Source organism: Stomoxys calcitrans, chromosome 4 (genome assembly GCF_963082655.1).
Source record: "Stomoxys calcitrans chromosome 4, idStoCalc2.1, whole genome shotgun sequence".
Taxonomy (NCBI): Eukaryota; Metazoa; Arthropoda; class Insecta; order Diptera; family Muscidae; genus Stomoxys; species Stomoxys calcitrans.
In genome coordinates, this window is record NC_081555.1 from 30,214,582 (window position 1) to 30,241,928 (window position 27,347).

The 27,347-nt window shown below is 36.7% G+C and overlaps 1 protein-coding gene across 4 annotated transcripts in view; it reads left to right on the forward strand.

The window, feature by feature from the left end:
- LOC106087655 (proline dehydrogenase 1, mitochondrial) overlaps positions 1-26,584 on the forward strand; it is a 74,114-nt gene extending 47,530 nt beyond the window's left edge. For 2 of the 4 annotated variants that reach the window (XM_013252776.2, XM_013252775.2), the window contains exons 6-13: positions 6,379-6,417; positions 17,485-17,549; positions 17,624-17,802; positions 17,874-18,048; positions 21,204-21,365; positions 21,750-21,941; positions 22,013-22,190; positions 25,714-26,584. In XM_013252776.2, the coding sequence (XP_013108230.1) occupies positions 6,379-6,417; positions 17,485-17,549; positions 17,624-17,802; positions 17,874-18,048; positions 21,204-21,365; positions 21,750-21,941; positions 22,013-22,190; positions 25,714-25,919 (1,196 nt within the window). In that variant the 3' untranslated portion in view covers positions 25,920-26,584. The remainder of the gene's footprint in view (positions 1-6,378; positions 6,418-17,484; positions 17,550-17,623; positions 17,803-17,873; positions 18,049-21,203; positions 21,366-21,749; positions 21,942-22,012; positions 22,191-25,713) is intronic. The other 2 variants (XM_013252778.2, XM_013252777.2) reach the window with 1 other exon arrangement.
- The last annotated feature ends 763 nt before the right edge of the window (positions 26,585-27,347 follow it).

Below are 27,347 nucleotides of genomic sequence, written 5' to 3' on the forward strand. Positions count from 1 at the left end.
TATCTTTAGACAATGCTGATATGTACTGGGATTTTAGCAAAGTCCATAAAAGAGTATTGAGTAGTAACACTATTTAATGTTCATATATGAATCCAGGTCCATAGATCTAAATATCCTTGAAGTTTAGAGATCCATTTTCATTTTATAAACAATCTATAATTGAATAACAATTTTTGAATGTAATGAAATTGTTAAATGTGTCGAAAAATCTACATTCTCTATTTGTACCCATTATTTCCTTGTTGAATGTAGGGCATCGAAATTATAAATTTACGAGCAATAGTGCCTCAAAAAACTTATTAATGAAAATCAAAATATTATTATTGATTACGTTTATATATTTTTCTTATTTGATGTATGCCTTTCTTCTCTTCAATCGTCATGATTGCGAAACAAGATGAACAACTTGAAGAAATATATGACATGAGTGTCTTGACGCTGTCGTGGTCTTGTTTTTAAATTATTGGCGTGCAATGGGTTTAAAACATACATAGACATATATGCCTACTAATAGATTTTATTCTAGACAAACAGACAGACGAGCATCATTCACATGAAAGTGATGAATGAAATGAATTACACACCTCTGAATTATGAGGTGCGACAAGACCAATTGAATAAATTTGGTGTAAAAGTTTTATACTTACAATGGGAAATTAGGTAAAAATTTTATATTCAAACAATATAATGGAAGGATATTTTTACACCGTACTTTAGTTGGCTTAGGGATACCAAATGCAAGAGAAATAAGGCATATGTGAATAGCTCTGAGTTCCCAACATAGATTTTCAGAGTTTCTTTTAAATTTTAAGAGTGCCTAACAAGCCAATCAACTAATTTAACACAACGTAATTATGAATTTTTTTCATTTTCGCTGGAATTTAAATCTACGTTTTCAGCGCCCTAGGTGAACATCACAACCATGATGATTTGCATTCAACAGAACGACGTCAATTTCAGTAATCGTATCTTCTATTAATGGTGGGTTTAGACAACTTTTTGAACCATTTCTTTCTATAGGCATAAAATGGGATTACATTATTAAATGAAATAACGGTCGAAAAATTTCATCATATTCGAATAAAAATTGTGACCTATTGAGTATCAAACAGCCAAGTCTGAAATTTTGTTTATATGGATTGTTGGAAGCCATAGTAAAGGGTGATTTTTTTGAGGTTAGGATTTTTATGCATTAGTATTTGACAGATCACGTGGGATTTCAGACATGGTGTCAAAGAGAAAGATGCTCAGTATGCTTTGACATTTCATCATGAATAGACAGTATTTGACAGATCACGTGGGATTTCAGACATGGTGTCAAAGAGAAAGATGCTCAGTATGCTTTGACATTTCATCATGAATAGACTTACTAACGAGCAACGCTTGCAAATCATTGAATTTTATTACCAAAATTAGTGTTCGGTTCGAAATGTGTTCAAATTTTGACAAATTTTGTTCAGCGATGAGGCTCATTTCTGGTTGAATGGCTACGTAAATAAGCAAAATTGCCGCATTTGGAGTGAAGAGCAACCAGAAGCCGTTCAAGGACTGCCCATGCATCCCGAAAAATGCACTGTTTGGTGTGGTTTGTACGCTGGTGGAATCATTGGACCGTATTTTTTCAAAGATGCTGTTGGACGCAACGTTACGGTGAATGAACACATTTCGAACCGAACACTGATTTTGGTAATAAAATTCAATGATTTGCAAGCGTTGCTCGTTAGTAAGTCTATTCATGATGAAATGTCAAAGCATACTGAGCATCTTTCTCTTTGACACCATGTCTGAAATCCCACGTGATCTGTCAAATACTAATGCATGAAAATCCTAACCTCAAAAAAATCACCCTTTATAATATTATGTGCATTATTTCTTAAAATCGCATAAGATAACGACCCTATAAGCTCAAGAATTAAAATCTGGAGATCGGTTTATATTCAAGCTGTATTGGATTGTGTCATGTTGGCGCTCTTAAGAGTTTCAAGAGGACAAAATTTTTTAGAATTTGTCCTAGATTACGTTTGTGACAACCGCCAAAACTGAACCACCCTATTGAACATACAACCAATCCATTAATCGGCTTGTTATGCGCTCTTATTCCTAAAATTAACATTGAAGAAATCTATTGCAAAAATTCCGTGCTGCTCAAAACATCTTTATACGATTTCCATTCCATGCCATTATGTGGGTTGAAGACTGTTTTCGTATACGGAGTCTGTAAACCGCGCAGTTTGTTAGCCGCGAATGTCGGGCATTACATAGGAAATGTGCCAATGTTTCTTTATCTTTCCCACATGCGCTCATAATTCTGCGTGTATCCGTAATTATACCGGAAGGCCTACTGATGTCTTTCCAATCAGAAATAGCCTCGTCTATTTTACGGATGCCCTAATAGGGTTTTCTTCCTACTACCGCCCGTTTAACTGTTTCCTATGCCCGTTCATTGTCCATGGTCCTTATACGGACTGCGTTGAACCGAAAGCCTTGGCATTCACTAAGCTTACGGATGGTAGTCCTCGGGGGCCTACTGCCAATTCGTCTGCCCTTTCATTCCCCTTGCTCCGCCATGCAAGGCATCCAAAAGATGCGAATCGTTTACGGAACTTCAGAACAGGCGTTATCTTCTTACACTTTAGGGCCGTCTGTGACCATATCGTCCTGGTTTTTATAGTCATGATGCTCACATTCAACGTCCTCGCGTCGACACCACACCAACTCAAGCATTCCTAGATCACCCACATCTACGCCTGCAGGACCGTATGTTATTGTGCGCAAGGAGTTGGAATCAGATGTCAGTCCCTGGTTCCGCAGTATAAACCCATAGGCATACTCTGTCCTCTAGCTTTGAACCATGCAATTGGCATGAACTTCCAGATAGAAATACCAGATCCGAAACTTTTTCCAATCCATCTAGGTTTTTTATTGTCAGCACGATTAACCCGTGATAGTATGACCTGCTATCCCATTGCCTTAAGTCTCATAACTGCAATGATTGGCTTATACCTTATCTGTATGTCTATGGATAGGATTTCTAGAGAATTCTCAAATGCCCTGCTAGAGCCCAAGTATTTGTGGTCCTCATTGTCTTGCATATGTCACTTATGTGGCACTTGTTTTTTGAGGCACGCCGTTCGAACTCGACTTAAAAGCGGAGGCCCCTTATCAATGAGCTTAAACTTTAATCGGAATGCGCTCATTGGTATGAGAGAAGTATTCGTGTACCTTAATGGAATGTTCATGAGCAATTTAGTTTATTTTAAGGGCTCTATTACACGGCATGTAGTTGTCTTATGACATGTTAAATTTAACACATGTTGAGATGTACATGTCGTCTGAAACAAACGACACTAACATATGAAAATCAATTTCCAAATAGCACATGTAATTTTTCGATAATAGCGTGTTCTATTCCTTCTGACAACAACATAAAAAAATCAATTGTTTCGGTTGTCAGTCGAATGAAATTAAATTGTTTTAAAAAATTTATGTTTTAACCAGCCTTCTCACAACTTAAACAATTAATACGCATAAAAAACAGATTTTGCTCAAATGTTTAGGTTATATCATACAAAAATAACATACAGGTGTGATAGCAAAAATAACTAATCGTAGGTAAATTGACAATTTTGACTAACATTTTCAATTACACGTGAATACAGAAAGTGACATGTCATAAGACATCTACATGCCGTGTAATAGCGCCTTAAGTTATAGACCGAATCAGACTTCACTTATAGAATATGCAAGTCATAATACAACTCATGACGTTAAAACTCATTAGCTCATCCAGAAAAATTTATTTATTATTATTTATTATCCAAAAAATGCAAATGCAATTTGCCCATTAACATTCCAATTTTAAGCTCAGTGATAAGGGGCCCCCTTTTTATAGCCAAGTCCGAACGGCGTGCCGCAGAGAGACACCTGCTGAAAAATTTTCTGACGGTCCTGCCAGGATTCGAACGCAGGCGTTCAGCGTCATAGGCGGACATGCTAACCTCTGCGCTACTGTGGCCATCCAAAAAATTGACTAGATAAAAATTCTCTTTTAGCCCAATTGGCGATATAAGCCACTAATTTCGTGCAACTTGTAGACTATAAGCGAAATATACTATATTGGTGGGCCTTCTCAGTATGCTTCTAGATTAGACACTTCCAGTTCAATTTAAAATTGGTCCTCCTTCGCCTTCTTCGTAAACAAGCATATCTCAGTCTTCTCTGGGTCTATGTTCCGACTCCTAGTACAGATTTACGGTGATTTCGAATCTTAAAAACTATTGCACTTTTGCGGGACAACATTTTGCAAATGTCGCCCCAAACCTCGAATAGTGTTACACTTTCTGCATTTTCAATCAAACATGTTCATGTGGCTAAATGTAGTCATTTTGTCTCCAAGATCCTTTTTTCCCTTCTGCATAGGGCTTAAAGGGTCCTGAAGATGGCGGCAAGCTTATCTCGATCGATCGAGAATTTGTGTGCTTTTAACAGAAGAGGGACATTGCAAAAGTGTCTTAAAAGTTCTGAAAATTAAGAATATACATTCTTTGAAGCGCCTTAGTCCAATATTTCGAGTTATAATGAAAGAAATAACAAAAGATGGTGAAGGATATAAAAACTAATATACAACTGTACTGGAAAACTATATTGTATACTACTAAATTTCCCATGAGCCTTCCACTAAGAAACTAGGGATACTTCTCTTATATCAATAATATAATTTTTTTTTATTCTTTATACTATACAACTAATATGCTAATTTACTGTATACAATACTGTATACTATTCAACTAATCGGTTTACTTGTATACTATGCCATTATACTGAAAATATACTGTATACGATACAAAAACACTGTATACTATACAACTATGATGTGTTCTATGCAGCTATACTGTATACTAAAACTATAATGCGTACTATACAAGTATACTATATACTAATAACTGCTGCGTCATTATATTATACTAATATATTGTTTACTGATTTCAAGCATTTCGTAATGTTTAAATGCATAATATATCATCTAAGCCAAAATTCAATCATTTCGACGTAGTGTTCCATTTAGAAGCCAAGTCTTAGCTGGTATTCTTCTATAATGATTTTTATTTCAATAAAAATATTGAATTATTTTAGATAAGAAATAATATTCAAACAATATTGTTTAAATACATTGCCTAAGATTCGATGATTAAGTATTTTAATACATGAAAATTTGTTGATGTATTAGGAAAAGATAGGTTAGTGAAGAATAGTACAGTTTAAATACAACATAAACTTAAATATCATAGATTTAGGGAAAGTAAAAAATCTTGGTAAAAAATCGCTTTTTAAAAACAATAGCAGAATCAATGGCTTTTTGATTCGATTTTCATTTAGTTATTTCAAACATTTTTTTAGAAATAAGCAAATTTTTGTTCTAAAAAACTTGATTTCATCATGAAGATCTTAGACACTATTTTGTTTTTACTAGATACTTAGGTTAAATTTGTTCGCTTATTATACCAACTCAATTCTTTGAATGAAATCATGGTTTTGAATTTATACTAATTATAGAAATTAAACAAATATCTTATCGATCATACAAAGAGTTTAAGTTTTTATTAATTACAAAATTATATATTATTGAAAGAAAACTGCGAATGTTTATTTTGGAATGAACCCTTTAATTTAATATTTATTACAATGTATCTTAAGGCCTATTTTAATTATATTACCCAATATATTAATAATTCTTTACTAATTCCAATTTTTCTGTTTCATTTTAACATATTTATTTGTTTATTTATATTTATATGTGTGTTTTTCTCTACTAACCGATAATCTCAATCCTCAACGAATTGGCATAAAAAACCCGTCATCAATAATCAACCCCAACACAAAAAAAAACCTGCAACTACTCTGCTGGATCTACGGTCTGCTTTGACAAATGCTAAAAAAAATTAAATAAATAAAATCCTTCACGATCATCGTCAATATAATTTGCATTTAAATTTGAATTGCGATTTAATCTTACCATAATCTCTATCTTTTTCACTTACTCGCCTAACCTGTCCATATCGCAATACTTCTCCTGTTTCGTCGTCGTCACGTAATGCGTCTAAAATTAATTGACACTCGGCGGTATGTCGACCAAATACGTCATCATCACATTCAATTAACAAATTACGCATCCCGTGTAACGTAACCAATCCCATTTTTCTAATTTCATTTATGTCCTTCCTAATATAAAACACACATACAACTATCCTTTCCCTTGCTCTCCTGTTCGTAATGTCTCGTCTACCATGACCAAACAACTAATCTGCATTGTTTAAACCCCGCCTATACACCCTGTGTAATAACAACGCATTACCACTACCACTAAACCCCATTTTAAAGTCGACGATAAGAAGTATTTCCCTCGACGCACTTCTGAGGGTAAGCAACCTACAGCACCTTACTAATGTATTTTGTGTTGTCTTTTTTTTAATTATTTAATAACACTAGTTTACAGAAAATTTACAGAAGGGAAAATTATAAAGAGTGGTTATTTGTGAGAGGAATTTTGGATAATGAAAATGAAAGGATGAAATAGTGAATTGGTTAGTTACAAAATATTGGACTATGTTGTGTCATACATTTCGAAGAAAAGAAAAACAGATTCATGATGAAATCCAGGTATTGTAAATAGGAAATGTTTGGATACTTGCAACACGATAACAAACTATACTGAATACTAGGTCCAAAGAAGTAGAAATTGGAATATACGGCTGAAATAGGTTAAATATACGGTTGTGTCTTGTATTGTGTAATAAAAAAGTGAATTTACACTTCTTTATAATGAATAAGTATTCCATAAACCGAGAAGTTTTGAAAGTTTCATACAATGTAGAAGTTGCAATAACATCGGGGAAACGAAAATAATCGTTCTTTTCCCCTCTTGAAGTTTTGGGTCATGAAGGTAATTATGATGTACATCTTCAATTAAATTGGTAACTCTCATTCATCCTTCGGAAGAATGAAAAACGAACTCATTCCAAGGATTTTACAGAAGACGCAAAAATTAAGATGAAATTGAAGATCTCGGTCTTGATAAGAATGAATTTCAGGATTCACAAGTGCAATTATCAAGCATTGTTTCGGTGATGGAATTGATAAAGGTCTTCTTCGAAAGTAATGAATAAGGATCTACTACTTTGCTGAAGTAGCAACAACAATTAAGACGAAATGAAAGATCTCAATCTTTGTCATTCTCTGGGCTTAAGTTCAAAGTTCTCCCTATGATCGGAGAGCGTGATTCCAGGATTCTAATAGCCAATTATCACCATAACCTTGTTTCGAGGTGATTGGTAACTGTCTTCATCTTCATAAGCAATAAGGATCATATACAACATACTTTGCAGAATATGCAAAGATCTCTACATTGTGCTTCGCCGCCTACACCGCTCTTCAGTTAAAATTATTCTGAAACATTAATGAATGGAATCCAATGAATCCAAGATTATTAAACAAATAATTTTTTAAGTAACTTGGTGGCTATCATCACTTGCGGATGCAATAAATAAAATCCCATATAACATCTTCTTTAGAAATGAATTTTTTCGTAATTTTAAGTGAATGAGTTCCCCAAAATAAATTGTCTAAGTATGTCTTAAGGGGACTCTCACTAACACCTTTTCTAAACTAACATATTGGTTAGAGAATTCTAGCTGGGTGTCTAGTCAAGGTTTCAATGGAAACTTGAAACCGTCACTGCAGCATTTAATGTTAAAGAGCAAACTCCCAGCTTTAAATGTTGACTCTCCATTGGAAAGGAGACTCAAACCATCAACAATTCTTGGTGAGTGCTGATGATACAGACACCAAAACATACAGGCTATAACTATTTTGTATAGTAAATTTTTTTACAATATGGTCTGCAGAAAAACTTAAGATAATATTTCGTATTTGAATTCTTAGGGAAACTCTGGAGTCTTCCCATTCATTTAGTGCAAGCTCTTAGCTACAAATCAAAAAATATTCCTAAATAACATTTGGCTAATACAAATTGTTAGGCAATCCCATGACAGCCGGTTGTACGTACCGGATTGACCCGATGAAGTCCTTCGTCGGCATGGGCTGCCGTGTGTACAGTGTACAACACACTGCTACAAAAACAACAACAAATTGTTAGCAAAAGAAAGAGGAAGGCATGATAAACATTTTCTGTAATCTAGTGTTGGTTCTGTATTTTCTTTTAGTTTGTATTTTATTTTTATTGAATGTTGTTTCTCTTTTTCTTTGCCTGATGCTTTTGTTTTATCTAACACATAGAAGAAGATTTTTAGAATATTTGTGTGTTATTGTTGTTTTTTACTACTACACATGTAGGTATATTTAATTTAGTTGATAGATGTTGTTGGTACTAGTAGTGAGTAAGACAAAATTTAAAATTAAATGAAAAAAAAGGTTTTAAGAAAGTGTTGTAATAGCTTTCATTAGAAAATTTGCATGGATGTTTTGTAATACAATTAGTAGAGCATATAACGAGATTCCTACAGTCCCCAACTACTTGGTTATAAAATATATATTTCATATAAAAAAGATTAAAAACTAAAAAAAAATATGTAAAAATTATATTTCATTAAATTAGTTTCAAATAATCCATTGGGTGCAGATTTCAGTGGAATTATTTATTAAAGCTTACTCCACAGTAGGCATGGATAATAGGAATCTTAAGTGGAAATTTCTTTTACAAAATATTAAATAGATAATATTTGTTAAAAATATGAAATTTCTCTTTAAATACACATGTATGCTTATGTATGTAGTATTTTAGGCATTTATACAAATATATTTTTTTTATTAAATATTTAAGTACATATGCTTCAAAAACTGATTTCAAACGTAGATACATGTTTGACTATGTATGAAGTAGTATTATTTTTTTTTTAATCCGCTTTTAATGTGTATGAGGAAATATAATTTAAATGTTGTGAATCGTTTGGCCCATAGAGGTAAACGGAAAGTATTAAAGGGCATATCAATTACTGAATGAGTGAATTATTAAAGGGTGAAAGAATATGTAACAATAGGATGACTAGGGTGACGAAACATAACTCGTGAAAATTTCCCTAAAAAGGTAGAAAGGGTTAATGACACCAAGTTTCTCCCAAAAACTCATGTCCGAACTGAGACATTGGGTGGCGACTTAGGAATAAGAACGGATACGACGGGACTCACGGAGACACTGGAATCTTGGAACAATGATGTTGATCGAAGACCTTGATGAGCTTGTAACCATTTAAGTCAATTTGACCTGATGGAGGCAATCGTAGTGAAGAGGCATGTCCGCCTATGACGCTGAACGGCTGGGTTTGAATCCTCGCGAGAACATCAGAAAAAATTTTCAACGGTGGTTATCCACTCCTAATTTTGTCGACATTTGTGGTACTATGCCATATAAAAACTTCCCCCAAAGAGGTGTCGTACTGTGCCACGCCATTCGGACTCGCCTTTAAAAAAGGTATGTGAGAAGTTTGCTCCTATTCCTTAAAGAAATGTTCATGGTCAAATATGCACTTGCGGTCATGATGGAATATTTCCGGCTTTATTACAGAAGCAGGCTAAATTCCATGGCGGCCTATCTGGTCCCTAAATTCACAATGTGACTAGAACTTGCATATACTCTGAAAGACTGGCAGAAGGCAGGGGTGTTGTTTATACCTAAGCCCGCAAGGCAAGCTATGCGACACCAAAGTACTCGATACCTATAAGAACGTATAGTGGATACCATGATACAGAGTAGAACATCCGGCGATTTGCTTAGATACAAATAGCATGCTTATAACAAGTAAAGTGCACGAGGTTGTACATAAAAAGAAGAGTCCTTCGTTGCCAAGAGCTATAGGAAAGTTTTTCAAAAAAGTAACACATAAAATTCAGAAAAATTCATGAAATTTTTATTTGAATCGATAGTACGGTCCATATAATTTAATGTTTGATGATTGTAAATTATTCCAAATTTGCCCATGATGATTGTAAATGTTTGATGATTGTAAATTATTCCAAATCCAGTAAGGACTTTTTACATATCAATGAGTGCAGTCCGATTCAAGTTTTTAAACTCACAGATGAGGGGCGTGCTTTTTATAGCCGAGTCCGAACGACGTGCCGCAGTGCGACACCTTTTGAGGAGAAGTTTTTACATGGCATAGTACCTCACAAATATCGCCCACCTTAGGAGGGGATAACTACCGCTGAAAAATTTATTATGGTCTTGCCAGGATTCGAAACCCAGGCGTTCAGCGTCATAGGCCGACATGCTAATCTCTGCGCTACGGTGGCCTCCTTTCCTTTGAAGATTATTTCATGTAAATGTTGACCGTGACTGCGCCTAAAATAGTCCATCCGCTAAGTCCAATTTTTGCATACTTTTTCCAACATTTCGGCTGGTATCTCACGAATAAATGCTTCAACAGGAGCTTTAACATAGCCGCACAAAAAATAGTCTAAATTCGTTAAATCGTACAATCTAGGCGACCAATTGGCCGGTCCCGAATGTGAAATAAAATGTTCACCGAACTCGCCTCTTAATAAGTCCATTGTTATGCGTGCTGTGTGGCATGTGGCAACCACATGTCTTGTTGAAACCACATGTCATGCAAGACAAGCTCTTGCATTTTGTGCAAAAAAAAAATTGGATATCATCTTACAGTAGCGCTCACCATTCACAGTTACGTTACGATTGGCATCTTCTTTGAAGAAGTACGGTCCAACGATGCCACCAGCCCATAAATCGCACCAAACTGTGACATTTTCTGGACGAATTGGTAGCTCTTGCAATGCATATTTACGTACATTGACTCAAAAATGGGATTCGCCAGTGAATAGAAGAAGCGCGGGATGAACTTTCTTAACAAAGCAGGCATTTGGATAATAAAATTCAGTAATTTGCAAGCGTTGTTCATTTGTAAGACGATTCATGGTTAAATTTTAGAACAAACTGAAGATGTTTGACAGTATAACAGAACCCAACACGTGCGTGAGATGTTTAAACCAGTGTTGCCAAAAAGATAATAGTTAAAAATCACCCTTAATACTCTTTATCATCTTGACCTTCTACTCGACTCGACTGCACTCATTGATAAGTGAGAAGTTTGCCGCTGTTCCTTAGTGGAATGTTGATGTGCAAAATTTGCATTTGCATTGCTTCTGCAAAAGTCGTTGCTGGCAACCTTCAGCATGTTTTCCGATTAGACAGTGACGGACGCAATGACGTCTGTTCTAGTCAATGACAGCAAAGCAGTAGACCTCTTCAAGTCTAGATTAGGCCACATAGTTTTGGAATGCTCACAGCCGCCTCTTTGTGACCATCTATCATTCGTTGTCCTTCGGGTCTGGTCCTGAAAACTTAGCTTACATGTAATTTTTATCAAAAAGCGGCTCAGGTAGGATGTAATCCACACTGCCTGGAACATCAAGGATAACACAGTGTCCGTAACCGCCACATGACCAATGGGGGCTACCACTTTCGGTAGCCCACTTCGCTCTTGCACGTAGAGCTTCCTGAAGTATATCTCTTAGAGTGCTGGGAAACTTTCCCCTAACCGCAATTGCCACGTCAGCAGCATACGCGACCAATTTTACGTCTTTTTCTTCCAAAGACAATAATATATTGTTAATGGCTATATTCCAAAGTAGAGGAGACCTTGAGGTGTTTCTCTGCTGACCCATCATTTTAGATCCACAGATCCCAAGCCTGCCGTAATGCATCTTTTAGTAAGTAAGTTATAAATAATCTGATTTAGCTCCATATAAAACGATCTCCCGATTTAACATCTTGAGCCTCAAGAAGCCGCAATTTTTATGAGATTGGGCTGTTCCGAATTCCAACAACCGTTCCATTTTCTGTCCAAATCTGTTTATTACCTGATAAAGGTTAGGTTAGGTTTAAGGGGCTGCCTGCAAAAGTCGTTACTTGCAACCTGATTACCTGATAAAGCTTCCATGTAATCCTATCTCTCGGTTTGATGCCTTGAGCCCCTGGAAATCGCATTTATTGTCCGATTTGGCTGAATTTTTGCATGTGTGTTTTGTTATGACATCTTGAAATATCCTTGGTAAGTATTGTTCCGATCGTCCGATTAGCCTTATACGGATCCTATAAACTTTATGTTTTGCCTGATTTGGCATAAATTTGGTACATAAAGTACCATGCCCTCACTCAAGTTCATTTTGTGTAAACTTTTAGCAGATTCCATGGTGACGGATTCCCAAAATTAGGCCCGACTGAACCTTGCACGCTTTTATTTGTCTTTATTGCAAACCACCAGATTGCAATTTATTATATATGCAATAAATAGCTCAGCCCTTTCATTATCATATGAAGCAGTTGAAACAGAAATTCTGCTCATGTTCTTTTTTTTTTTCAAAATACAAAAAATATTTTTTTTTTGTTAAAAAACATTTTCAAATGAATCTTTCCCAGAAACAATTGCCATATACATAATTTCTTTGTCGGCTGGTCATGCGATGAAAACAGCGTGTCCCACGCAATTCCAATTATTTCTGTGTTAATGATTTATGTGTGCCAAATACTGAGCCAAAACAAGAGTTATGATTGTACCAAATATTTGAAAATATATATTTATATATATAAAAAACAAAGAAAATGTCACCATCCCAGACTTGAAAGAAAATTTTTTACCTTTGGTTTTTGTCTTCTATTTAAAGCCCTTTAGACTACAAACAAATAGAAATAAAAGAACATTTAAAATGAATAAAACAGATTTTTAAAATATAAAAAAAGTGTGACAAGTTAATTTTATAAATGTCTCAAATGACATTTTTGACAATCACGTGAGAAAAGATTTTTAGCATTCATGTTTTTTGGTTTTTTTTTTTTTGCTTTTACGTTTGTTTTTTGTTCGTAGAATGAGAGGGTTAACAATAGGTATATAAATAGATATTTTTTTTATTCAAGAGAAAAAGAGAAGCCATTTAATTATTTATTTTTAGAGAAGACAAATCTATATACACCTTCTAGTATATATGTTTTAATAACAATATTTCTAATGTTAACGATCCCCAGAAAGAATTTATTTAATGCGCAATAATATTCAAAATAATACTTGGTCTTCATTCAAAAATATTTTCATAGACATAAATGTAGGTTATATTTGATTAGTCATGGGGTTTGTTAAAGACTTTTTAAAAAGCAAATATAAACAAAAAATGTGGCAATCGAATGAATTTCTAATTATATGTAAACGAAAAACCAGAATCTGGGGGAACGCCCCATCCCAAAACCCGCAAACGGACATGTTGATCGACAGGGACAATATGGGTATCAAATGAAAGAGTTTTATGAGTAAAATACGAATCTGATGTTAATATTGGGAACACATTTTCCCAATATTAACAGTTAATTAACTAAGTTCGGCCGGGCCGAATCTTATATATCCTCCACCATGGATCGCATTTGTCGAGTTCTTTGCGAGGTATCTCTTTTTAGGCAAACAAACAATAATGGATAAGATTGGTTATGCTATTGGACATATATAAAGTTATAGTCCGATTCGGACCATAAGTGAATTCAATGTTGAAGACCATAATGGTAGAAGTCATTGTGTAATATTTCAGCCCATTCTGATTAGAAATGAGCCTTGTGGGAGCTTAAGAAGCAAAATCGGAAGATCGGTTTATATGGGAGCCACATCAATCTATATTTCGATTCAGACCATATTGGGCACGTATATTGCAGGTCATGGGAGAAGCCGTGGTACAAAATTTCTGCCAAGTCGGATGAGAATTGCGCCCACCGGAGTCTCAAAAAGTCAAGATCCATGATCGGTATATATAGCAGCTATATCATGTTATGGACCGATTTGAAGTATACTTAGCGCAGTTGTTGGAAGTCATTACAAAACACCTCGTGCAAAATTTCAGTCAAATCGGACGATAATTGGGCCCTCTAGAGGCTCAAGACCTCAAGACCCAAGATCGGTTTATATGGCAGCTATATTAAAATATGGACCGATTTGGCCCATTTACAATCCCAACCGACCTACACTAATAAAAAGTATTTCTGCAAAATTTCAAGCGCCTAGCTTTATTCCTTCGAAAGTTAGCGTGCTTTCGACAGACAGACAGACGGACGGACATGGCTAGTTCGACTTAAAATGTCATGACGATCAAGAATATATATACTTTATGGGGTCTTATATGCATATTTCGAGGTGTTACAAACATAATAGTTTGTAAGGGCTTAAGAAGTCAAATCGGGAGATCTGTTTATATGGGAGCTACATCAGGTTATAGACCGATTTGGACCGTACTTGACACATTTGTTGGAAAACATAACGGAACACCACATACTCAATTTCAGTCAAATCAGACAAAAATTGCGGTTTGTAAGGGCTCAAGAAGTCAAATCGGGAGATCGGTTTATATGGGAGCTATATCAGGTTATAGACCGTACTTGGTACATTTGTTGGAAAACATAACGGAATACCTCATACTCAATTTCAGTCAAATCGGACAAAAATTGCGGCTTGTAAGGGCTCAAGAAGTCAAATCGGGAGATCGGTTTATATGGGAGCTATATCAGGTTATAGACCGATTCGCACCATACAAGGCACAGTTGTAGGGAGTCTTAACAGAACATTACATACAAAATTTCAGCTAAATCGAATAAAAATTGCGGCTTGTAAGGGCACAAGAAGTCAAATCGTAAAATCGGTTTATATGCGATCTATATCAGATTATATACAAAATTTCATCCTAGTTAGACAAAAATTGCAGCTTGTTAGGGCTCAAGAAGTCAAATCGGGAGATCGGTTTGGGAGCTATATCAGATTATAGACCGATTGGGACCGTACTTGGCACAGTCGTTGGAAGTCATAAGAGAACACTACATGCTAAATTTCGGACAAGAAATGCGGCTTCAAGGGGCTCAAAAAGTCAAATCGGGAGATCGGTTTATATGGGAGCTATATATAAATCTGAACCGATATGGCCTATTTGCAATCTCCGACCTACATTAATATTAAGTATCTGTGCAAAATTTGAAGCGGGTAGCTTTACGTGTTCGACCGCTATCGTGATTTCGACAGACGGAGGGACGGACACGGCTAGATCCACTCAGAACGTGTATACGATCAAAAATATAGATACTTTATGGGGTTTTAGACGAATATTTCGAGGTGTTACAAACGGAATGACTTGAAAAGTATACCCCCATTCTATGGTGGTGGGTATAAAAATTTTGCAGAAATGTTGGCCATTGCACGAAGCTATAATTCTTTTATATGACGTCAAGCTATAGGATCTTTATAGACATTAACATTGTTCTATACTGCACGAGTTGAGTGAATAAATGTTTCGTCTTAGCTGAAATGGATATATTTTTTATGCCTTAATGCCAGCGACCTATATAAAAAATTATAACAAAAAATTTAAATGCAAAACAAAACAGAAAAATAAACAAAATTCTGTTCTTTGTGTTTTTTTTTTTTGAGGTGGTATTTATATACAGCGGTCAAAAAAAGTATTCATCATTAGCAAAATTGATAATAAATTCACTTATTTTGGGTAATTGAAGAAAATTTAAAGTAAACAAATAATGCAGTTTTATGCAATAGTTTATTTTTCGTAATATGTTTTAAAATAAATTCAAAAAATAAATTTAATTAGCGCAAAAAATGCAATTTTATATAATAACACCAAAAACAGAACAAAAAAAGTATTCATCATTGATGTGCTATCATCAAAGTCAAATTCAAATATTATTTGGGAATCCCCCTTTTCTGTTTTATTTAGTAAAGGAGGCTTTACCCTTGACAGCAAATATTTAATTTCATTGAAAATGTAGTTTTTGTCAAAATGGGTCGTAAGCAAAACGAGGTTTCTGATGAGGTAAAAGTTTTGATAATAAAACACCACAGGAATGGTTTAACTCAAAAAACTATCAGTGAAATATTAAATAGACCACGATCTACTATACAATCCATCATCAGAAAGTGGACAGAAACGAAAACTGTTGACAATAAACCAAAATCTGGTCGACCAAAAGCACTTTCAGTTGGAGATGTGCGTTGGCTAGTGCGGCAAGTTCAGAAAACTCCGAAGACAAATGCGACCATTCTTCGTAAAAACACTATGGAATATTTAGGGAAGGAAGTTACTACACAAACAATTCGAAATACACTCAAAAGGCATAGTTACAGAGGAAGAACTGCACGTAAGAAGCCCTTTATAAATAAAATAAACCGAGTGAAAAGGCTAAACTTCGCAAAAATGTATGTAAAACAGCCCGAATCATTTTGGAAAACAGTCATTTTTGCAGACGAGAGCAAGTTTAATCTTTTTGGGTGCGATGGAAAGGTCATAGTGTACAGAAAACCAAATACAGAGCTTGAAGAACGAAACACAGTTGCTACTGTAAAACATGGTGGAGGTGGTTTAATGGTTTGGGGGTGTATGGCGGCTTCAGGAGCGGGAAATCTTGAAATTATTAATGGAGTAATGGATCATAAGTATTACATTGACATTTTAAAGAGGAATTTAAAAGATAGTGCTGTAAAACTTGGGCTTGGTAATAACTTTCAATATTATCAAGATAATGACCCCAAACATTCTGCTTTAAATACCAAGATGTGGATGCTGTATAACTGCCCCAAAGTCATTAAAACTCCTCCTCAAAGTCCCGACTTGAACCCAATTGAACATCTTTGGGAACATCTCGAACGCAAATTGAGAACGCGCAATTTTTCGAGCAAGAGTCAAATGCAACAGGTGATAATGGAGGAATGGACTAATATAGACCAAAATATAACCGCTAAATTAGTCCAATCGATGTCAAACCGTTTAAAAGAAGTTATAAGACGCGGTGGTCGAATAACAAAGTATTAATTTTTTTAAATTATGTTATTTATTTTTTTGTTTTTTTGCAGTGATGAATACTTTTTTTGTTTAATTTTTTGTGTTCAGCTGTAAAATGGCCCTTTTTGTTCCAATAAATACTATTTTTTTCTTTAAAAACAATGAAATTGTGTACATATATATCACACAAGCACTACTGCATCATTAGTTTAATATGTTTTTATTCCAATTGTCTTTTGTAGACTTATTAAAAAAAAAACATTGAATGATGAATACTTTTTTTGACCGCTGTATGATCTATGTATCACCACGAGCTGCATAGACTCACGTTGGACCTTGGCCTTATTTTTTTAGATCAAAAGTTTTGTGGCCACATTGTCGCATGCTACTCTTATGCTACGTTCAATTGGTCATTACCATCATTATGTATGGCCAACAGATGCTTTGTCTACATGAAACATGACATGCTGTAGAGTGCCACTTCTATCACTATTATTGATTCTATTGTACTTCTTGTATATTAGTTTTAATTTTAATAATTTATGCTTCCCTAACTAACGTCCATTGTGGTCGTTGCTTCTTCTTTATGGCGTGTGATGGTAATTAAATTTTATGTGTTTTCTTTTGGTTGATTATTTTTAGGCGCTACCTTTGGTACCGGCATCACAGCCATTAAATTAACCGCCCTGGGTCGTCCTCAACTATTGGTAAGTTAAACAGCTGGACCTGGCATTGACAGGAATTACAACTCACCAATTGATTGCATTCGCTTTTATTACAGTTGCAATTGTCTGAGGTTATTATGCGCACACGTAAATACATGGAAGACATGGTCGGTGGTCAAGGCAATGTCTTGACACATCATAAGACGATTAAGGACTTGGAGAAGTACTACGAAAGTTTGGGTGATAATAAGAATGTTAAAGAATTCTTAAAGAATGTTACCTCCGATAAAGAAGGGTAAGTTTTAAAAGACTTAGAAGGGAGGATGGTTGGGATTTTGTTTAATGTTGAACTTTTGTTTTATTCAGTATTTTGCACTTGTTCCCCTGGTCTGGTATTGTCGATGAAAATTCACAGCTCAGTGACACCTTCAGAGTACCCGATCCAAAAACCGGTCAAATGCGTCGTTTGACCTCACAAATTCCACATAAGGAAGAAGAAATGTTTAGAAATATGATTCGTCGGTTAAATACCATTGTTAAGGTAAGAACATTCATTAAGACTGTAAGCATATTTAATAAAAAAGAAAATGATGACGGAGAGTAGGGCAGTAACAGTTATGGTTAAAAAAATGACCCAAAATTTAAGATTTTCCTTATTTGTAGGATTGTAGCAATGAAAACGAGCCAAATAACCAAAACTTAATTTCCTACTTGACTAATTGATTCTTATTCTACTACACATATGACTGTCCAATTACTATTTTCTAAAAATTTATTTTTTTAAACTTAGCATCTTAAGCTAAACAAGTAAAAAGACATCAAGTTCGGCCGGGCGGAACTTAGGATACCCACCACCTCGAGTATATATAAATTACATCTCGTCATAGTACGGTAAAAAATACATCATTTATGAATCCATAGCAGTTATATCTATAGTCCGATCTCCACCGTATTGAGGAAGGCTATGTAACGGTCTAACACAACTCGTTGTACCAAATTGATGGGTTAAAAAAGGCATATTTTATGGTCCTAAGAACCATATAGGGAAGAATGTCGAGCGAAGAGCTTAAAAGGGCTCACTGTGCCAATTTTCACCGAAATCGGACAACTAATGCGCCTTTTATAGGTCCAAGGCCTTAAATCGGGTGATCGGTCTATATGGCATTTATATCCTAATAAAGACTGATCTTGACCACACTCGGTACGAATGTCAAGTGGCCTAAACTAACTCATTGTGCTTAATTTCAGCAAAATCCGCAAATTCACCTTTTATGGGCCTAAAACCTTAAATCGAGAGTTCGGCATATATATATATATATATATATATATATATATATATATATATGGCAGCTATATCCAAATCTGGACCGATTTGGGACGTATTGAACAGGGCCATACACAACCCACTATACCAAATTTTAGCGAAATCAGACAATAAATGAGCCTATAAGGGACCCTATACCTAAAATGGAGAGATCGGTCTATATGGCAGCTGGTCCAAATTAACGGGGATGTTGAGGGCCCTAGCACAACTCACTGTCCCAAATTTCAGCGAAATCGTACACGAAATGCAATTATTAGGGACACTATACCTTAAATCGATAGATCGGTCTATATGGCAGCTATATCCAAATCTGGACCGATCTGGATTTAATTGCACAAGGATATCGAGAATCCTAACACAAAACTCTTGTCCCAAATTTCAGCGAAATCGGATAATAAATGAGGCTTTAACGTGCTATGGGGGTTATGTCAAGATATAGTCCGATATAGGCCATCTTTAAATTTAACCTGAACAAGAAAAGAATCTGTGCAAAGTTTCAGCTTAATATCTCTATTTTTAAAGACTGTAGAGTGATTCCAACTGACAGACGGACAGGCCCATGTCCAAACTGAAACGTTAGTCGACGACATGGGAGTGTGGGCAAAAACAGAGGATACTGAGACACGGGAATCTTAAAATATAATCTTAAAATATAAAATAATCGCCACGGTGGCCTTCCTATCTGGCCACTATTTTCACAGCGTGCTTAGATCGTACATAAACTTCGAAAGCGTGCCAATAGGTATGGGTGGTATTTATATCCAATCCCGGTAAGATAAGTTAGCGACACCAAAAGCCTACAGACATATAAGCCTTGCGACCTTTATATTCAAAACCATAGAACGTATTGCGGATACCAAGTAAAAGTGTAGTGAACTGCTGAAATACAAACAGCATGTCTATGAGGTTGTAGGTAAAAGATAAGTATCCTTCGATGCCAAGACGTACATATTGGCGGCGTGCATTGACATCGAGAGGTCGTTTAACAATGTGCGAACCGACACACTGATCCAAACCTTAGACCAGTACCGGGTGTGGACCGGGTCTTTAGAGACTGAATAAACCATATGATTACGTGGATAAATTAAGAAGGTGGCACAGGGCACGCCACAAGAGGGCAGTTTATCGCCAATCCTATGTGACCACCATAAATAACCTATAACGGATGCTGACTGCGGAGGGATTTGAACCCGTCTGTTTAACAGACGATGTTATAAGGGGTAAGAATCCGAATGAGCTATGTAGAAGTACCGAAAAGGTTCTGGAGTTGGCATATGACTGGGCTAGTCCTGTCTGTCTCTTCACGAGATAGACGAAGATGGGCCAATTTGAAGCACCACGTTTTCTCCACAGATCGAGTTCGATATCTGACACGGTCAAAAACTTAGGAGTGATCTTGGACAAGAACCTGAATTGGAAGTGTCACATTCAGGAGCGTACCGAGAAGGCTCACAAATTTTGGGCACTATGCAGTCTAACCGTAGACTCGAAATAGGGCCTGAATTCGAGTATAGTCCACTAGCTCACAGAAGCTCGATTGGACCAATACTTATATACGCTTCAGTAGTTTGGTGGATTGCGATGGAGAAAAAGTGCAACGTAAGGATAATACAACGGGTACAGAAAACATATTGTCTTGGCATAGGCGGAGCGATGAGGACTACGCCCACTAGGGAACTGATAATTATTCTAGATATTCGACCCAAAAACAAACAGATTAAGTGTGAGGCAGCCACTGCAGTTATGGGACTTAAGACGATGGGAGAATGGATAGAGAATAGGAGCAGGTCATACCATCGCGGTATAATAGAGGTGACGATAGGAAGACTGGAAGAGGTTTCCGATAGAATACCTTGAGGCGACACTTGAGGTCGAGTGCGAGGCACTGCTGCCAGCGGCAAAGTGTTGACGGAACTCTGGTATTGTCATCTGAAAGTTCATGCTACACAGATGGATCAAAGCTAGAGGACAGAGTGGACCTGGGGATCTACATTGAGAACCCAGGGACTGAAATCTGTTTTCGAATGCCTGACCATAATACGGTCTTGCAGAAGGAAATTACGGACAGTAAACTGTCCCATCAGGACAATGATGAGAAGTTGTAGTATTTTCTACGGCTTTCGCGGCTAACAGGCACCTGTAGGTACACTACCAGACATGAACCAACTAAGCGGCGTGATATGAAGTACAAATAGGAATTTTGTAAGTAGCTCGGAATCCCGTGTTAAGATTTTCTTTTTCGTAGTTACTCTTTGGTATTTAGATCTCCATAGTGGCATGGGGCGGGTTAATATCCGCACCCTCTTTAAAACCTAATCCAATCTAACACGTTTATAATTTAATTCATATTTTCTTTTTATTTCTTTTTACAGACTGCTGCTGAATTGGATGTCCGTATAATGATTGATGCTGAACAAACTTACTTCCAGCCAGCTATTTCACGTATTACTCTTGAAATGATGCGTAAATACAATAAAGATAAGGCCATTGTATTCAATACATACCAATGCTATTTGCGTCAAGCATTCAGTGAGGTAAGTTTCATAACCGATCGCAGCCATAATGATTATTCTCAGCAAACCAATGTATAAACATAAGTAAATTAAAGGAAATTTGTATAAAAATTACGTTCTGGGAAAATGTTTGTAATTTTGTTTTCTTAATCAAACAAAGCTAAAGCGAAAATTTTCACGAAATTTTTTCGTTGGAATTGTTTTAAGTTTTTGATATCCACAAAGTAATGAACAAATGGATATTAATCTACCCATTAGACATCACTCTGAATGTGCATTTACATTAATCTATCCAGCATACTAAGAGAGGAGATTTTATTATTGTTATAAGATTCGCCGTTTTTTTACTGCTGAGTGTTGACTGAAATTTTTAAAAATTTTCTTTACTTTCTTCTTCTTTTGTAGGTTAATACCGATTTGGAGCAAGCTAAGCGTCAAAACTTCTACTTTGGTGCTAAATTAGTGCGAGGTGCTTACATGGAACAGGAACGTGCCAGAGCAGAAGCATTGGGTTATCCCGACCCAGTGAATCCTGATTTTGATGCTACCACAGAAATGTACCACAAAACTTTAACTGAATGTTTGAGACGAATTAAAGTGAGTTTAAGTCGCAAATAAGCCCTATAGTAACACTTAATATGAATTTATGTATGACTTTTTCCCAACAGATACTCAAAGATAATGGTGAGGATGCCAAGAAAATTGGTATTATGGTAGCATCTCACAACGAAGACACTGTTCGCTATGCCATCCAGAAGATGAAGGAAATTGGAATTTCTCCAGAGGACAAAGTCATATGTTTCGGCCAATTATTGGGCATGTGCGATTATATTACTTTCCCATTAGGTATGTTTTGAACGCACAAAAATTTATATTTTCGCCGGAAATTTTCTGCGGGGAAATTTTACAAGCTGTACTATTCACCAACTTTAGCATTGGGATGGTTAGGTTGAAAAGAGCGGGCATATATTAATCTGCTCCATGTCACTATAGACATATACCTATGCCAGTAATTGGCTTGTTGTGCGCTCTAATAGGGATAATGGAAACGCTCTAGCATAAGGATAATGGAAAAAAATATGATATGGATATTGACTGTACACACCAGATTAACTTAGACATTTTGTATTGTAGTTCTTTGTCATACCAGAGTAGCGGCATACCAAAGTATGTAAATAGTTTAAATCAAATCAAAAAACTGGTATTATTAAACCGAGCTACCTGCTAACTAACCACCGGCTTTGCCACATAAGTTTGTATCGGCTTTTTGAAGGAATTTATTTTATCAGGTATAAGGAGGAATACTTCAGATTACGGCTTATGTATTATCGCAGAATACAGTTCTATAGGCTATCGTTTTAAGGCTGTTAGATACTGTAGAGGGTAACCCCTAAGATCTTCGGGTGATTTGACTGGGTGGCCGAGAACTACATAGGGGTTTTTTTCAAATTACGACTGATGAAGAATTTCGCCTGGTCCTGGAGATAACTATTTATCCCTCTACACAGCTAATCGATCGAAATGGACAGGTGTAGGGCGTGGAAACCCAGTACACACGCCGCTCACTTATCCAGCGCGATGGCGTCTATTTTATAGAACGCCATTTGTCCGTTGGGGCTTCAATCCTTTGAGAGGCAAATTAGTAAATTTTGTCGAAAACAACGTAGTTTATTAAATTCTGGTAGGGGAGAGGTTAAAACTAGCCTGGGATGTGCTTTGCCTACCCGCCTTATGATCCTAACCTACTACGAGACAGTTACATCTGCCGGAACACAATTGAGCCAGAACTATTCTGATCTGCTGGGCGAAGTGCAATGGTTGGCGGCTGGTCTCAAAGAACGACATTCGGTTGGAAGCTAATCACTGCTTCCGTATCGACGTGAACGTTGTTTAGAATCGCCTGATATGCAACTCGATCCAGAGGTTTGCTTTTCTAGCCATGGATGCCTGTTGTTCTTCCCGATAAAGGACTCCATCGGGACAATCCGGTACGAACAACCGCCTAACATGGGATCGATGTTCTTGTTGTAGCCATATATTTGCATGTGGCGGTAGCGATTCCGGTCAAGCTCTTGTAGGTGAGCAAGGTCCATAGGACCGATCGCGTCGGTAACGTAATGTCCATTGGTTATTTAATTCCCTTGTCATATCAAGCATCTTAGTATTTAGGCAAGAGCTGATTGTCAGCGAATGCAATTGCATTTACTCTGTATACCGAAGGAGCACTATTCGCAATCTGTGGACGCTCGTTATCATATGATTACGATGAGAACAAAACACGTCGGAGGTTAAAGTTCCAACTTGTTTGGTGCTCTTATATGGTGCTGTGATAACTGCTCAGAAGTTACTGCTCTGATAAGTTAATCAGAAGTTACATTTGTGATAAAGGTGGTCCTTACGAGAACTGAGGAGACAGCCCGTCCTAGTTCGCAGAGCAGTATTCAGGTCTGCATCTTTTTGGACAACAATTTCCTCAATCGACGATTTCACACCGACGCTGCATGTTTTAAAGGCATTTTACCAAGATGCCAAGTGGTCGTTGTTGTAGCTGTGTGTTTTAACACAGAGGCGGCAGCCCTTACCGATGAAGACATTCATCGTCTCAATCCGGTACGTACAACTGGCTGCCATGGGACGAACATGTCAAGAGGTGCCAGTAAAACGCAATAGCATGTACGGAGGTCCTGTTCATACTATGAGGCATCTACTTTTTATACTCTCCGTTTGTAAGTATCAAAGAATTGATCTGAGACCCAACAAAGCATATATTCTTGATCGTATCGACATTCCGAGTTGATTTAGCCATTTCCGTCCGCCTGTATGTCAAGGCACGCTAACTTTCGAAGGAGTAAAGCTAGGCGCTTGAAGTTTCGCACAAATACTTACTATTAGTGTATGTCGAACACGTTGCCGAGAGGAAATTCCGAGATATCATTAACGCAGCAGCCGTTCGCTTTATACCAGATGGTCGAATACCCCAAATGCGGCCCAATTTCCTGGAGCAGAAAGTGGTACTCGCAGACGAGCGTGATGGGATTTGTTGCACGGATCCCACTAACCCCAGAGTCAACGAACTGAATCTGGAGATAAACAGGGTAGTCAACGAACATAAGCGGAATTTGGGGCTGGAATACTTGAAGAAATGCATCTTAGGTACCGGTGTACACAAGCTGCTGTCTACTTTTAAGTCACTTTCGAAACCCGGTGGAAGGGGTTTTCGCAACGTAACTTTTACTGATTCAATAAGTTGTGCCAGATTGTTCAACTGTCAATTTATTGTGCATCCCGAAAGTGACAAGGCAAGAAGGAGAGCCATTCGTCGTATCCGTGGTCTCCGAGCCGATGGACAGCCATCACTATTCGCCGTGGACGAGGTTACAAAAGTCATCCGTAACGCCAAGTCATACAAGGCGTTGGTCCCCAATGGAATCTCTACCCTCATGGTGAAGAATCTGGTTCTACCTGCAGTTGAGTATCTTAGATCTGTCCTCAAACTGTCTCTGAACACACTTTTAGAGCTCGATGTCTGGAAGATGAGCAGAGTTATTCCGCTGAAGCCAGAAAAGGATCCGAGTTTGGGTGAGTCGTACAGACCGATCTCCTTTCTCTCACCAGTAGCCAGGACGCATGAGGGTCTACTCCCGAACCTCGCTGGAGAATTACCATTTGCCTATCATCAGCAAGGATTTCGAACACTGCAGAGCACAACTTTGATTGATTTGTATGCTATCATCACACACATTTGCTGTGGTTTCAATCAGCCCAGGCTATGTGATAGGACGGTCCTAGGGCACTGGACCTATCGAAGGAATTCGACACGGCCATGCAATGCCAAACTATTTGAGGACATCACCAATACGTCTCTTCCGCCAGGCCTGAAATGCTGGGTCGCGAATTATCTGTGTGAACGCCAATCATTTGGGGAGTTTAGGGATAAGAAATCGAATTACCGTTAAGTGAAACAGGGAGTTCCCTAAGGCGGGGGGTTATCTCCGGCACTGTTTAACCTCTTACTATCCTCTATTCCGCCCCTTCAAGACGACATAGAGATCGTATCATATGTGGACGATCATGGCATAAGGCTCCACCTCCTATTGGTGACATCTGTTATAAGTTAAACGAATATTCTTCTTGGCCTCTAGAGGGCGCAACTCTTACCAATCATATAAAAAAATTCATGGGAATTTCTTATGACTTCCTATTATCCTTTTTTATTGTCTACCTGTAAAGAAAACCCTTTCAAATAACTTGACTAATGCGATCCATGGTGAAGGATATATAAGATTAGGCCCACCCAAACTTAACACGCTTTAACATGTTTTCCATTAAAAACTATTTACAATGACTACATGTTTCTTTTTCATTTCAGGTCAAGCTGGTTACTCGGCCTATAAGTATATACCATACGGTCCAGTACAAGAAGTCTTGCCATATCTCTCGCGCAGAGCACAAGAGAACAAGGGCGTTCTGAAGAAAATCCAAAAGGAAAAGCGTTTGCTGCTTGCCGAAATCGCACGACGACTCGTACGCGGTCAATTGTTCTACAAACCCAAGGGCAACTATGTACCCATATAAATCAACAAAAACAATACAACTACAACAACCTACCACTCCTGCTCACCCTTAGAAAAAACAAAAGAAAAGAAAACACACTCATACATCTACAAAACCACACAAACACAGTATCTCATTCACTAAAAGCGTCGATTACTATTTAAAAGGAAAACTTAACTTAATTCAACTTAACCCGACAAGCATACACACTGAAATCTTTAAAACCCGTAACCCACTCTAGACTCGGACTAGGTTCACATTGAAGCAGATTGGGGACAACTGCGGCCTTGTTCCGCAAAAAACAAAAATGAATTAAATAAATTCTTTGTAAATATATGGTACTGCAGGTGGCTTAATCTGTTGCGCTGTGAACCTGTGAAAGAAGATGTTAACGAATAACAAACGAAATAAAACCTTTGGACCCACTTCTACTAGACTCAGACATACATCTAAACCCATATCCATTGATCCATCCATCCTGGGTAGGGTAAAGAGAACTATTGGAGTTTTTTGTTCTTTTTTCTACCAAAATCTCCCTCCTAAAACAATGCGAATAACAATAATGGAATTTTTGAAAATTGTATAAATGCGAATATTGTTTTGTTTGGAAAAAGACATCGTCAAGGATAATAAATGTGCCCTCTCATGTTAACATGCCCAAGGCAGACATAATATCCCACACTATATATATGTATGTGGTTTGTGATATTGTTAATTGCTCTTCACAGGATAGTTTTTGGGATAGACTTTGCTATCCGGCGCCTATCATCAATGAAGTACATAAGGCCTGCCTTACCAGCAGAGGTATGCGTCATCATGAAAGTCAAATACCACCTCTCGAATATTAGCTATCTGTTTTTTTATTAATATAATTATGATTATTATTATTATTACATACTATTATTATGATTTGTAAATCTATACTTTTTCGCCCTTTTTAAATTTACAAAAAGGTTCATCCTCTTAGTTAGTATGATTTTAAATGAAATGAAAAGCAAGCAAAGAAATGATGATATACATACATACACTTATGCATAACTGGAATCTCTTATTTTTTTAAGAAAAACAAAAAATACTGTTGAACAAGTCCTTAAAAAATATTTGTTTTATTGTAATTATTTGTTTATAATTTCTCAATCTCTCTCGTCTTAGTTTATGTTTAAATGTTTTTTGTTTTATGTCTTTGACACACACTCAACACATACTACAACCAGAAAACATTAGACACTCAACCAAACCTCCAACCACCCACCCATTTACCTATGTTTGTAAAATCTTAATTATTTTAGAATTGAGTTTTAAAATAATTTAAGGATTCCCGTATTATTTCTGTATAATTTTAAAGCCTACCCCACCCTCTCTGTCTCGCTATAGAAAACAAACCAGAAAACCCCAGAAAATACCTTTACTCTTATGGTAAAGCAAACAAAAAGAAGCAAGAATAAGTTT